Source organism: Amblyraja radiata, chromosome 13 (genome assembly GCF_010909765.2).
Source record: "Amblyraja radiata isolate CabotCenter1 chromosome 13, sAmbRad1.1.pri, whole genome shotgun sequence".
NCBI lineage: Eukaryota > Metazoa > Chordata > Chondrichthyes > Rajiformes > Rajidae > Amblyraja > Amblyraja radiata.
Window position 1 is genome coordinate 44,004,528 of NC_045968.1, and position 14,745 is coordinate 44,019,272.

Genomic DNA, 14,745 nt, shown 5'->3' on the forward strand with positions numbered 1-14,745 from the left:
CCAAATTGATAGTCGTTTAACAAAATTAGATCATCAAACTATTTAAAGTCAGAGGGGCAAACAGTTTTCCTCTTCCAAACCACTCAATACAAATGCTAATATTTATGCCAAATATCATAAATTAATTTCCCGACTTCAATTTCCTCAACTCCAATGGAGACAAATACAATTGGAAAAACAATTAACTTCAAATCCACTGTTACCCGATCTGAGTTGTAGCAGAACTGTCAGGTGGAGGACCAGGATATATTTACTGTATTTGTGCACCTCCTGGTGGCAAACTGAAAGAAACACACCAAAAAGTCTGGGGACTAATAACCTAGCATGAACAACATGCTTTCAAATTCACCTTAATTTATCCAAACAACACAATGTGCAGTTAGATGTAGCTACTGTTTGTTAACAAACATCCTTTGTTTGCTAACTAACTGCATAAATGTGCAATCAGAATCCTGCATGACCAGTTGGATTTCTTCAACAGTTACTAAACAAAGATTTGGAAATGTTCCGATACAGGTTTCTCTCGTCTGCAGAAGGCTACATTTTGAAAGACGTAGAAACAATACAATTGATTAAAATGCGTCATGATTAAAATCTACATTTTTATTGCCTGCTTATGATTACTTGGGTCTTAGGTCTGTAATCCAACTGTAACTCCTTAATAGCATTGTTGAAAATGTTAGGTGTCCTCTGGGAAGTTGACAATTATGAAAATGTGAACTATGGGGTAAACAAGATAAAGTTAGAATGTAATTACAATGGATTAACATCACAAGTTTCAGATGCAATGTGTGGTTCCAAGAACATATATTCAGCAAGTGTAGACCACTCAATCACCTGAAATACAAAATAAATACATTCTGCAAAATATTTTGACAAGAGTTATGAGTATCATAATTCTTCATCTGGTTTCTGATATGCAAAGAAAGATTGCATTCAAAGAGGAATTTTGAGCTTTTACACAGTTCTAATTTAAAGAATATAATGATTGTTTGACACAATGAATTCACCACATTGTCTAAAGTGCTTAAAAATGTCAAAATCAGTTAAAAAAAAACAAAAAACAAATACACAGCAGTTTTTTCAGCATGTTAAAAGGAAAACAGGAGCGAGGTTTTGCAGATGGTATCTGTCGTGCTGCTTAGATACTGGTCATGTCGTGTTTCTGTTTCCACTTCAGATACCCAGCATGTGGTGTTCAATCTTCCTTAAGTGTATGGCTTCTTGCCATTCATTATAAAAAAAAAACATTTTTCACGCAATACTGTGATTGCTTCTGTACAAGACGGTTACCACGACTGGTCTTCCCAACCAGAAGTGGTCAATGCAAAATGGAAAAGAGCATGTTAACAACTATAGAATTTTGACATATTGGAGTTTTAATTCATAGACGACTATTCTTGGAAAGGTGAAACATGGAAATCTATTCCAATGAAGTACCCCACTTCTGCGTCAATAGCGTTTTATGATGAAATGACCAAAAAACCTGCACGTTAAAATACCAAGAGTTGAATAGCTCAAACATTATTGCATTTACTTTATTATAAAACAAGAAATTATGTAACTTTCTGTACTGATTTTTATTCAACTCTCATTGAATGTTAAAAATTACAAAAGGATAACACTTCTGCTTCAGGCTTCCTCATACACCTCTGCAAATACAATACTGCTACTGCTGGTGGAAGAGACATACAAGGATCCTCATGAGAAATCTAACATAAAGGGGTCTGTCTTTACACAATCTACAAACAGGGACTTTAGGGGTTGATGAAGCCAAAGCACTATAGAAGTCAAATTCTTTCATATACAAAAAAGCACACAGATTGACTGGAGTTGAATATTCATAATGAATGTGTGTGCATTCAAAAAAAAGCCAGGAATGATATTCCTCAGTTTGTTTCAGGCACGGGACAAAACCAAAATTACAGAAAAAGGTGATGGACAGTTCACTAGTGTTTGCTCTTCTTAGATTTCTTGTGTGATCGATGTGGAGATCTGGACTGGGATCTAGATTTTTTTGAAGATTTCCTGGGTGTCCTAGAACGAGATCTTTTGGACCTTTTTGGAGTCCTCGAGCCAGATCGGGATCTGCAGAAAAATGAAAAAAGTCACAAACTACATATAACACTTGTAATTAAAGCACGTTGAGTTATACAGACAGTTGTACAGCAGAGAAACAAGCCACGCCAACTTTATGACCACATACACTAATTGTATTTCCCCTCATTTTATCTTTTATCCTTCTTTATTTTTATCTTAGTCTTTTATCCTTCTGTACCACGCCTATTTAACTGCCTGATCGAATTCTTTTCAAAACAGAGATTGTATCTGACAGCACCACTTTCTCTTGCAATGAATTCTAGACCCCAATCGATCAATCCTTTCCCCTCAAAAGATCTATTTTTTTTCATTTCACTTCAAACCTTTGTCCTCTTATTTCCAATATCCCTACCATGGGGGGTGGGAGTGCGAGACGCAGAAGAGGATGGGTCACCACTGACCAGAAACTCAACTGACCAATGCACCTGAATACAACATATACCATTTGCGAATGCACTAGTTATGTGGGTAGCTATTTCGATATCAATTCTCAAATCTGAAAAACCTACCACTAAGAACAAGAGTAACAAATGCAAAAAGAGCATGCACATGACTTGGAAATGTACCACTGGTTTTTCATGGTCACTGTCACTTGATCTAAATTCCAAAATATTACACCCAACAGCATTGTGAAAGTGCCTTCATTTAAACCTTCCATGTTAGATAAAGGTTTTGCACAATGAAAAACCAATGGAATTAAAAAGGTGGGACACCTTTACCGAAAGGGTATTTTTCTTTCATTTCAGGAGCTACAACAGAATTATGGACTACACCCAAATAATTTTTTTAGATATTTGCAACTTAGAGATTATGTAAAATCACATACACAAGAATATAGAATTAGGGATCCAGAAATCCTTGATAAATTAATATCCTACATCTATAATATCCTTTTAGATATTGAGGTCCAGTCGACGGAATTACACAGACAAGAATGGGAAAATGAATTGGCTTAACCCCTAACGAAAGATATATGGGATGAAAGTTTACAACACATACATCAATGCTCGTTAAATGCCAGACACTCTTTAATATAATTCAAAGTACTACATCGATTGCACTACTCTAAAACAAAATTAAACAGAATTTTTCAAAATATCTCTCCTATTTGCGATAAATGTCAATGCTTAGAAGCTAATCTAACTCATACCTTTATAAACTGCATAAAAATCAAAACATTTTGGATGGATATTTTTTAAATTATTTCTGAAATTGTTAATATTCAATTGGATCCTGATCCAAAACTAATAATATTAGGAATATCAGAACAAAATATAAAACTTACAATAAATCAAAGACATTTTCTTGATTATAGTATAATAATTGGGAAAAAATTAATACTAACATTTTGGAAAAATCCAACAACCCCCACAATTAAAATGTGGATTACGGAAATGTCTGAGACCTTACACTTGGAAAAAATTAGACTTGTCTTAATTGACAAGTCAGAACTATTTGTGAGAATATGGTCTCCATTTATTGATTTTCTAAAAAGGTAAATTGGTTCAACACGGAAGCTGGACTGAAACTTGAGTCCAGGACTGGATGAATAACTACACTTTATAATCTACGGACCTTTCTCCAAAATTGTGTTATTGGTAATCTCCTTTGTTTTTTTCCCTCCCTCTCTATTGGTTTATAGTTTTCCCCCTTTTTTTTCTCTCTTATTTATTTTTCTCTACAGCTCTATCTTTCAAAAAAAACGTTATCAAAAATAGAAGCTTTGTGTATATGTAACTGGTAAGCAATTCGTGTTTTGCTATTATACGTATATGCTTCTAATAAAAATATTTAAAAAAAAAGAAAGTGCCTTCATTGGAGAACCGTTACAGTTCAAGACATGGTCTCACCATCATCTTCTTAATGGCATTAAGTTGAATATGATTAAATATTGACTTTGATATTAATACCCTAATACAGCAAAATATATATATTTTTTAAAAAGCAATGAGCAGGGTACCAGAGAGAGGGAAGAAAAAAATAACACTGCAGAACAATGAATTGATCACATTGGCCTGAGTGACAAATTACAGGTCAGAATCACCAGTTATATTTTAAGGGGGCTCTTTATAGGATACCAGACCAAGTGCAGACCCGTTGGGTCTGCTCCCCAACGCACCCGCCCCCTACTGGGGGGGGGGGGGGGGGGATGGGTGCAAGAAGACAGCCAGTTTCCCCCCAACATTTTTTCAGATTTTTGAACATTTTCATTAATAACTTGAGAAATAAAGCATGAATTTTTCAGAATATGTAAAAATATTACCGTTAGCACATCGTTTTTTCGAGAAGATGTGATTATCCACAAACACACACACACACACACAAATAATGAAATACACAAACAAGATCATACTTTTAATAGGTATATGATATAATAGTGGCACAAAGTGAAAAAGAATGCAATTCCATTTTTAAAACATGACACACCAAAGAAAGCAAATAAAATAGAATGCAAAGATCATGGTTCCACACTGGGACTTACCTTTTGGATTTCTTATTTGTATCTCTAGGTGTGTCTTTTTGCACTGATCTAGTGTGTGGGCTGTCTTTGGTTCGTGATCTATCCGACCGTTCTGAACGCGGTGACGGTGATTTCACACGCCTGGCCACACGAGTTGGACTGACAGATGCACTGTGTTTCCTTTTTCTAAAACATATTATGCAATTACAACTCAAAGCAGTTGCCCAAGTTTCAATAGTTTACTTTTGATCAGATACTTTTGAACATTTCAATAGTTTGCTTTCCATCTAATATGCACAAAATATATCGTAAGAAGAAAGAAAACGACACATTTGCCACTTCAAATGAGCTTTTGCAGGTCATGACTTAAATAGATGTAACACACAAAAGACAATTAATACTAGCATCCAATGATTTTACTGGAGTGGGATTAAACTACAAATAATAATTCCACAAAAATATATAATATGCATCCTTTTACTTACTTAATTAATACCATTCTCTTACTTTCTTATGTTAAAGAACACAAAAAAACCCAAGTACACTGTTCAGCCCTTGTACCTGCTCCAACACTGTGTAGGATTATTGTGGATCTTTTTGTTCAATGGTATGCATTATGTGGATTTGCGAGGATGTTGCCAGGACTCAAGTCTCCGAGTCAAAGGGAGAGGTTGAGAGGCTGGGATTTGATTCCTTGAAGCACAGGAGGATGAGGGGCAATTCAATAGAGGTATACAAGATCACGAGAGGAAGATAGGGTAAATGAAGAGTCTTTTACCCAGAGTTGGGGAATTGAGAACCAGAAGACATAGATCTAAGGCTTGGTGGGGGAGGGTGTTTAATAGCATTTAATAGCAACCCGAGGGAAGTTTTTACCCCCCCATACAAAGGGCGGTGAGCATATAGAACGAGCTGCTAGAGGAGGTAATTGAGGCGTCATATCCCAACATTTAAGAAACATTTAGACAGGTAAATGGATTGGATAGGTTTAGAGGGATATGGGCCAAACGCGGGATATAGGTGGGATTAGTGTAGACAGGGCATGTTGGTTGGTGTGGCCAAGTTGGGACTGTTTCCATGGTAGACGTCACTATGCCCTTCAATAGATGAATTTCGACCAATCACCGCAGCCCTCTTTGATAGTGAATTCCAAAGATTCTCTATTCAGTCGGTGAAGACATTTCTTCCCATTTGTTTTGAACGGATGACTCATACGAGTATTCTATGTTTCAAAGCAATCGTACCTCATTCTTCTAAACTCCAGGAAGAACAGACCCCGCACACCTAATCTCTCACGGGAGAGAATACCGGTTCGCTCTAACAATCAATCTTGTGGATCTTGGGTGCACTCCCCATTTTGCAAGTTCTTAGCTAGGGAGATCAGATCTGCACACAATATTTCAGACACGGTCTAGCTAGGGTCCATATAACTGGAATGTGATAACTATGTTTTTGTACTCAAACCATTTTTCAATAAAAAGCATCATCATAGCTAATGTATTTCCTCTGTATCTGTTTGTTCGTGTACGAGGACATCCAGGTCTTTCTGAATTCCAACCTCTTTCATAACCTTATCTTTTAAAATATGCTTCTTTTTTTTTTAAATGTCGAGGATTCCACCGTTTTCTACATTATTTTCAACTGCCATGCTCTCACCTATATATAAAATTTGTATTTTCTTGAAATATCTCTGCATTTTCACAGCACACACCACAATCAATTCTCCCATCTGATTCTGAAGAGAGCCTACATTAACTTTATCAAATCTTTTTCTTAACGTCCACACTAATAGAAGCTTCTGTCTCACCTAATCACTCTGTTGAATGAAGAAATCCAAATAAAATTATCTAAGCAAACTATCCCTTTAGGACCTTTTTCCAATCACCCTCACTGGACTATATCATTCCAATCCAATTCTGACCATTTTTGGGGATTGGCAGATCACTTTCTTTCGCCTATCTGAAGTTAGGTGGGGGAGCTGTCACAAGCATTCCAGTACTTGATGCATCCACACATTGCATCTTTTATGAATTATTGGGAACAATTATTATATTCATCCATGTACTAGTAAGTACATTGCAACAGCAGTGCACAATTTCTTTCGCCATCCAAGCAAAACCATGTTTCATTTGGTAGCCGTTTGAAAATGAGACAATTTAACACTCCCCCTTCCCCAACTACATATTCCAATAATATTAATATCTTGAACTTTCAAATGGAATAGTGACTGCTCAAACTCTGAATAATTAAGTATCTTTTCACAAAAATGACATTTACGCCTATATTGGTTGCTGGGTTATTACTCTCTGTTGTTTCAATCTGCTTTGAAACCAGCAATATGAAACTACTATTGTAGTTAACCAGATTTAAACACACTGCTCAATGATATGTAGTCATCTTCACTTGCAACTTGAGCTTTTTAGCATCTCTCTACCAAACTAAAGCTCTTAAATACAGAAAAATCCTCAACTGAAAAAATACAGCAGAGAGACAACCCAGGATGGACAGTAAATGTTCACACACCAAGAATAAATCTATAAACAATTTAAAATTGAACAATTTTAAGTTTAGCGCGTTAAAATGGTTGAAAGTCATACTTGGAAATAATACCTTTCTTTGACTGAAGGGGAGGAGGAGCTCTCTTTTTCTTTCCTATCTTTTACACGAAACTCAGATTTAATAACATCTTTCTCTTTGTCCTTTTTGTCACGTTCCCTTTCTCTTTCCAGTTCTTTCTCCTTCTCCTAAATGCAACACAAAATACTGAAGTTCAGGTTACAAGATTATGCTACTAAAGTAGCGGAGCACAAATAAAAAGAAAATGCAAAACACCACCAGACCAAGTGCATGCAAATCAGCTTATACTAAGAATGCATTATGAGGCACAGAATGCATGGGGAATAAATACATTTGCAGAGCAGAACAGTCAATTTGCATCTATAAAAGAGTTTATGCATGTCAAAAGTTAAATTTGTAAATTAAATGTCAGATTATGAAACTGGTTGCCCACCATCATAATTTATAATTGTACTCAGTAACTTGAAAGTGACGAGCTAAATAAATCAAATGAATCAAGGGAATCCCGGCAAGATGCACATGGCGAAAGATCCTCCGGCGAGCCGCAGCCCATACCAACAGCAAGCCAGGCTGACACACCGGTGGCCGAGGGCTCCTGAGATTCGCTGCGGAGCCAAACTTCCCAGTCCGCGGACCGAGGCGCGCTCTCTCCCTCTCACCTGCTGGCACATGCGGCGGCAGGCCCAGTTGGCCGCTGTGAGATAAGACTGTTCGATAAACATTTGTAACTTTGTCAGTGCCAGAAAGATGATGACTGTTGCCTAGGTGAGGTCTGCTGGATGATTTTACGGGATTGTATGCAAAACAATTACAATAAAGTATCATTGAATCATTGAACAAAAAATCGATGTGAATATGCTGGGCTTACCCGCTGAAGCAGCTTGTCTCTGTAATGTTCCACTTGGTCTTGCATGGTCTGACCTGTCTTTTTAGGCCTTTTCCCAGATTCCAATTCATCTTGGAACTTCATTACTTTAAGCTTTAAAAAAAAAAGTTCATTTTCACAGACAGGCACTTTTACAATTCAAAGTATTAGCTGTAAAATTATTTTGCTGAAAGCAGATTGTTACAACACAAGAAATATCTGCACCTCTATTTCTCGAAGCTTTGCTCTCTTTTCTTCAGACATTTCTGAATACTTGAGAATAGGTCTGTGTTCTGATGTTTCTTCTTTGATTGGGTTAGTAAAATAAAGCAACTCTTCTGATCTGGACATTTGATCATCAATATCATCATCATCTTCATCATCACTTTCTTTTAATGTACCGTCCCTGTTAATTACAGAACATTTTCCCATTGTAAGAGCATCAAAAATCAATGTGGTTTAAATTGCAGGACCATCAATTTACGAATTCCTGCTCTTCACACGTTTGGTGGACAAGTTCATTTTATTTGAAGCTACCCTGTTGCAATAGATTTAAACAGGTTCATTTTGACTCCCAGCATAAAACTAGACGTTTAACAGCTATACGCTGCATTGGGAGGGCAAAGAAGCAAATTTTGTCACAAAGGAGAAAAACAATAAAAGGTTTAGTGTAAGGCTGATGCACACAAAGCATGCCTTACTATCATCAAACCTCAAATAAAAAGCATCAATGCACTATGTACACAATTTTCCTTATGCAGCCTTGGCAAAACCATTAATATCTGCTGCATAGACAACAAATACAACACAAGTTAAGGCCAGAGTACAATGCAGTGCCTAATTTGTTAAACTAATGAGATTTTAATGAATCATTCATAACATTTCAAAATCTAACTTTTGAAATAAAATGTCACTCTCCCTACTAGCCTATCTGCATTATAGCGTCAAAATTTCAACATACGCTGGTTGTTCGTCTTCCTCTGATTCAGTTGGTTGGTCAAAGAGCTCCCATTTTGAAGTAGTAACAGCTGTAAGAAAATTATGCTGTGTCACTCAAGGTAATAACCACCAATAAGCTAATTTCACAGTATTGGAATTTAACATGAAAACACCTGTCCAATGTATTAACTGATCAACATTAAAAAGCCTTATGCATTCCGAATTACTGAATTTGAGACTTGAGGGAAATACCGTTTAGTTAATTGTTTGATTAGTATGGGTGTCATGGGGTTATGGGGAGAAGGCAGGAGAATGGAGTTGAGAGAGGACGATGGGTCGGCAATGGTTGAATGGCGTACATTTGATGGGCCGAATGGCCGAATTCTGTTCCTATAACATGAATTTATGAATAACGGCTAGTTATGTTCACGTCCACATCAAAACCAGTGCAAGCTCTACATTATAAACCAAGTCCATTTTTCAAAGATGTGTACAGTAGAAAAATACTATGTTAATATTTATTTGAAACTTACCTTGTGATTCTAACGCAGATTCATCAACTGCTTCCCATTTTGATGGAGCAACTTTAAATACTGACTGAAACTTCTTTGAGTCTTCAAGGCCATCGACTGACAAAAGAAAGCTAATTTAGCAATCAAACACCATCAAATGAAATTTCTAAATCAAATTCTGATGTAAAACAAAGGCCCTTTTAATTCTGGAAAAGACATTAGTATGTCATACAAGCATTCTATTGCATATTATCATTGAACAGAGATAGGGTCCAGGCATTACCCAGTCTCTTTCAATCCGGTCAATGCAAGCAGTTTGTGTTGTTGATTTATCTTGGAAAATAAATAAAAATCTCTCAACTCAGAACCAAGATAAAAATTATCACCAGGAAGAGTCAGCATCTGTCAACCAAGCTTCTAAATAGACACTGTATAATTATGAAATCAAATGTGTTTTAATCAATAATTATGCATCCACAGGTTCTGACATTAAAGATTAAAGCTGCCACCAAATGGTACACCAATACCTGCAAAGCATTGACCCAGAAATACACATCCATTCCTTTTGGGTGCAAACACAGGAATTCCCTACTTCGCAAAGTTTTGATAATATTTCACCATGAGCCAAAGGAAATTAAGAATAGACAATTAAAGCCCAGTAATTACAGAGCCTAAAGGGCCTGTCCCACTTACGCGATTTTTTCGGTGACTGCCGGCACCAGTCATAGTTGCAGTAAGTCGCCGAAGATTTTCTAAATGTTGAAAATCCAGCGGCGACCAGAAAAAGATACGACTCTTTGGGCGACTACTCAATACCATACAGGCGACATGTCGCGGGGTGATGCGGTACCTTTTCCTGGTCGCCGCTGGATTTTCAACATTTTGAAAATTTTCGGTGACCTGCTGCGACTATGACGGGTGCTGGCAGTTGCAAAAAAAAAATTGGGAGTTGCGGAGTGAACGGTCTCTGCGGAAGGCGGAAAGGGGTGGAGATGGGAAAATGTGGCTAGTGGTGGGATCCCATTGAAGGTGGCAGAAATTTCAGTGGATTGTGTTGTCTGCGACAGCTGATGGGATGGAAGGTAATGACGAGAGGGACTGTCTCTGTTGTGACTGGGGGAGAGGGGGAGCAAGGGCGGAGCTGCGGGGTACCGAGGAGACACGAGTGAGGGCCTCATCTATGATGGGAGAGGGGAACCCCCGTTCCCTAAAGAATAAGGACATCTCGGATGTTCTAGTATGGAACACCTCATCTTGGGCGCAGATGTGGCGTAGACGGAGGAATTGGGAGTAGGGGATAGTGTTTTTGCAGGATGCAGGGTGCGAAGAAGTGTAATCGAGATAGTTGTGGGAGTCAGTGGGTTTGTAATAGACGTCAGTCAATAGTCTATTTCCTGTGATTGTGAAATCAAAAAAGGGGAGGGAGGTGTCGGAGATGGTCCAAGTAAATTTGAGTGCAGGATGAAAATTGGTGATGAAGTTGATGAAGTCCATGAGTTCTGCATCCATGGTGAGGCCGCAATTGGAGTACTGCGTGGAGCTCTGGTCATCAGACTATAAGGTCAGGTACATAAAATAAAATGATGGTGTCTGGATAGGGTAGGCTGCAAGAATTTTTCCTCCATTTCAGAGGAAGATAAAATTAGAGGACATAGATTTAAACCAAGCGGTAAGAGATCACGAGGGAATCTGACAGGATCTTTTTTAATTCAGAGATTGGCAAGTACTTGGCATACACTGCCTGAGAAAGTGGTGCAAGCAGTGTTGTTAAGAAGCACTTTAATTGCTTAGGCATTGAATGCTATGCGTCGTGCTGGAAGGTGGGATTAATACGGACCTTCCACTGATCACTGATCGACATGGATGTAATGGGATGAATGGCCTGTTTCCATGCTGTATGACTAGGATAATGGGGTCAAGGAAAGAGCGTTCACGTCGCGGCCCTGTTTCAACCAATCTTTCTACCACCACGCACAAGAAGCACAAGAAGCGCAAGACAGACACCATTGGGCAGATGCCAAGAAGTGTGTTCAGCTCTGGCTGAACAACTTCTAATCTTGTGTGTGGACTCGATAAGAAGAAGAAGACTAGGATAATTTCAAAGATACTGATCTCTCTCTCCCTTTCCCTTCTCTTTAAAAGCAATTAATACTTACCAGGCTCGGAGCAAATTGTATACACACAGGACATAAGATTAAAACCACTTACTAGGAATCCCATCAAGGTCATCATCCAGCACCTTCATAGGTATACCATCTAAATCATCGATCACAACGCTCAAATCAATTGGAACTCCATCTACATCCTCCAATGGGGCACCATCAAGTTCATCCTCTACCAGTGTTCCATCAAGATCCTCAGGTTCAGGCTACCAAAAATAAGCACATTACCATAAACATCTTGGATTTTACACATCAAACCTGCACGTTCTATATCACAGAAGTGATTTTTCTCCTTGCTTTTGTTAGAGTGCAGAATCTCATTCAGAGACAAAAAAGTTCAAGAAGGTGATTAACCATCTGGGAGGGCGGCAGGGAACGGAGAGCTGCAATTGAATTTAAAGTTTTAAAGATGCCAGAGTTTATATCTGAAACACACAAATGAGGGCTGATTATAGATAACAAGGCCGCCCCATACACCACAAGAGAATAAGATAATTAAAGTACTTTGACACATTACAAGTTTAAACTTCAGGATTACAGTTGTCTTCCTAATATGTCAAAGTTTTATTTTTAGGAGCAGCAAACGAAAAGGACAAATAAATTCAAGGATCGAAGATCATGTACTTACATGCTTGTGTCATAGAGGCAGCATTTTTGTCCATCGAGTCTACGGCAGCTCTCAGCAGAGCAATTCTATCAGTCCCCTTTCCCAGTTCATTATTTCCCTGTAGCACTATTCTCTCTCTTGACCATCCACTCCCCTTTTGATTCTTGATTTACACTCGGGCAAATTACAATAGCCAATTGATCTATCAACACATTCAATTGGACATGGGAAATTCTGGGTGCACAGGAGGAACCCAATGGGGAGAACGTGCATCTTTTGTACTGATAGTACCTACAACAGGATGGGATCTAGATCTCCGAAACGACGAGGTAGCAGCACAAAGTTGTGCAACCACGCAGAAATTTACAAAGGTAGCAAAATACAGATGTTCCACGCAAAGATAACGAATTACATTGATATGTAATTAGCCCATGGAGAGTTAATTCAAGATGGCAATTGATGTATTTTTGAACATATGGGGAACCAAAGCTGTAGCGTTAGTAAAGCGGCAGTGTGATAAAAGACAAGCCAAAATCTTACTGAATGTCAGAGGGGACCAAAGGAGCCAAATGGGAGACACCCGATTTTAGATCTTATTTCCTAAGTTGCAATGTAAAACATCTGCATAATTGAATGACGTTAAAACATGATGCCAATTCACACAAGCAACTTTGCTCAGTGATGTCTATTTCCATTCACCGTCACCTCAATGGGACAAATATTTTTGCTGAGCAATCATATTGTAAAGCATGAAAAGTTACGCATAGGGGATGGAGGAAGGCCAAAAATGTGGACTGATTTTATGTGAAATAAATCAGAATTTAACACCTAAATCATTTCAACTGAGTTGTTTGTAGGCAAAATGTTTGTTCATTTACGTTCAACCACTTGATATAAAATCAACTTGCACTAATGATGCAGTAACATAAATCGTCACACTTTTTTGCCAAAATTCCTTCATGTTAACAACTGCACTGCAAAGAGCAATACATTCCAAATTAAACACCTCTCATTTTCCTGAAATTAATAGTAGACAGTTCAAACACAAATCTTAATCTGGATAATTTTCATTGCCCAGCATTTTACTAATGTAAAAATAATTTACATAAATTACAAGCTCACTTTACTCGTAAACCAGTTACAGGAAATAAACCTCTGGGGCTCACTTTGACAGAACAGAAAAACACAGAACTAAAACTTTTATCAAACTTAATTGACACAATTGGAATGCTAAAAAGAGTTTTGGTTTCTGTTTAAAGAACTGGAGAAGCTAAGTAATATTAGAACTAAAAGTTCAGAATTATACGTAATTCATTAATAGATTGGAGCTCATTCCCTGGGAGAGAGACATCCAAGTGACATTTTCTGGTGAAAACCTATTGACATGAAAATATGATTTGCTTCTCTTCACAGGTGCAGCCTGACCTGTTGAGTTTTTCTTCTTTTCGTTTTAGACTTACATCAAGGTAAGACTATGAAAGTGGTAAAATGAAGATAAGGTTATGAAAGAGTTTGATAGGTAGTAGTTGTGCATTTGAGGGCTAGAACAAATCTAAGAGCATGGAGAGTCACTAATAACGTTTACAGAATTAAAAGATAAACATTTTATTTATTCCAACGGTTAAAATATAGAACATGCCATCCCAAGGAGAAGTGGACAATAATAGTTTACATATAATTAAATATTAGGAAGATGGAATAGGATAACAGAGAGGTACAAGGATTATTTTGAAGGGACCCAAACAATAAGCATAGACTAACAAGGGGGGTAGATATTTTGCAGCTGTGTAAATACTACACATAGGCCCAGAAAAAAGGAACGCGAAAATCAACTTAACTTTGGCAATGAAAACATAAAAATACCGTGGAATACCATAATAATCAGCACATAACACCTCATTATGGAAAGACGAGGCACAGATAAAATACATGGATTACATGGACTACCTGTCGCTTAGAAACTTCTTTAATTTCTTCAACCTCCACAAGCCCAAGGTAGATATTCTAGGGATTAATGAGGAATGGTGTCATCAGAAGTCAAAGAACATTTACACATTTTCATGAGTTCTGTTCACCACAAAACAAGATGTAACACAAGCATTTTTTTTCCACTTTAAAATAAAAATTCAGTAGGTTGCCATATTTAAACAGAGGAAGAAAACATCCAATCATTCATAAATACCTGAGGTTTGCAGAGTTCTTTACTTTCCTCTTCGAGATCTACAAGTCCAAGAAAGATATTTTGTAGTTTAATGAGGAATGGGTCAGGATAAACTGTCCAATCTTCCCATGCTCTAAAGCAACCCATTACTCTTTGCTGCAAAACAAATTAGAATATTTAAATATATTGCTAACAACATGGATTACCAAACTAAGACGACAGTTGCGAGAGTTATTTTAAAATATGAATATGATTTAGATTTGGAACTATTTTTTAAACACTGTGCCTTTGCCTTATCTTCCCTTCAATAGTACTTTTCCATTTAGATTTCCTCAATACTTCAGATTGAATTTTTATCTTT

At 37.4% G+C, this 14,745-nt stretch overlaps 1 protein-coding gene across 2 annotated transcripts in view; it reads right to left on the minus strand.

Annotated features, from left to right (window-relative positions):
• Positions 1–582: 582 nt before the first annotated feature.
• LOC116979946 (U2 snRNP associated SURP domain containing) overlaps positions 583–14,745 on the minus strand; it is a 133,917-nt gene continuing 119,754 nt past the window's right edge. For both annotated transcript variants that reach the window (XM_033031900.1, XM_033031901.1), the window contains 10 exons: positions 14,406–14,540; positions 14,171–14,227; positions 11,663–11,822; positions 9,476–9,571; positions 8,965–9,031; positions 8,229–8,409; positions 8,007–8,117; positions 7,172–7,305; positions 4,583–4,747; positions 583–2,088 (listed from right to left, as the gene is read on the minus strand). In XM_033031900.1, the coding sequence (XP_032887791.1) occupies positions 1,950–2,088; positions 4,583–4,747; positions 7,172–7,305; positions 8,007–8,117; positions 8,229–8,409; positions 8,965–9,031; positions 9,476–9,571; positions 11,663–11,822; positions 14,171–14,227; positions 14,406–14,540 (1,245 nt within the window). In that variant the 3' untranslated portion in view covers positions 583–1,949. The remainder of the gene's footprint in view (positions 2,089–4,582; positions 4,748–7,171; positions 7,306–8,006; positions 8,118–8,228; positions 8,410–8,964; positions 9,032–9,475; positions 9,572–11,662; positions 11,823–14,170; positions 14,228–14,405; positions 14,541–14,745) is intronic.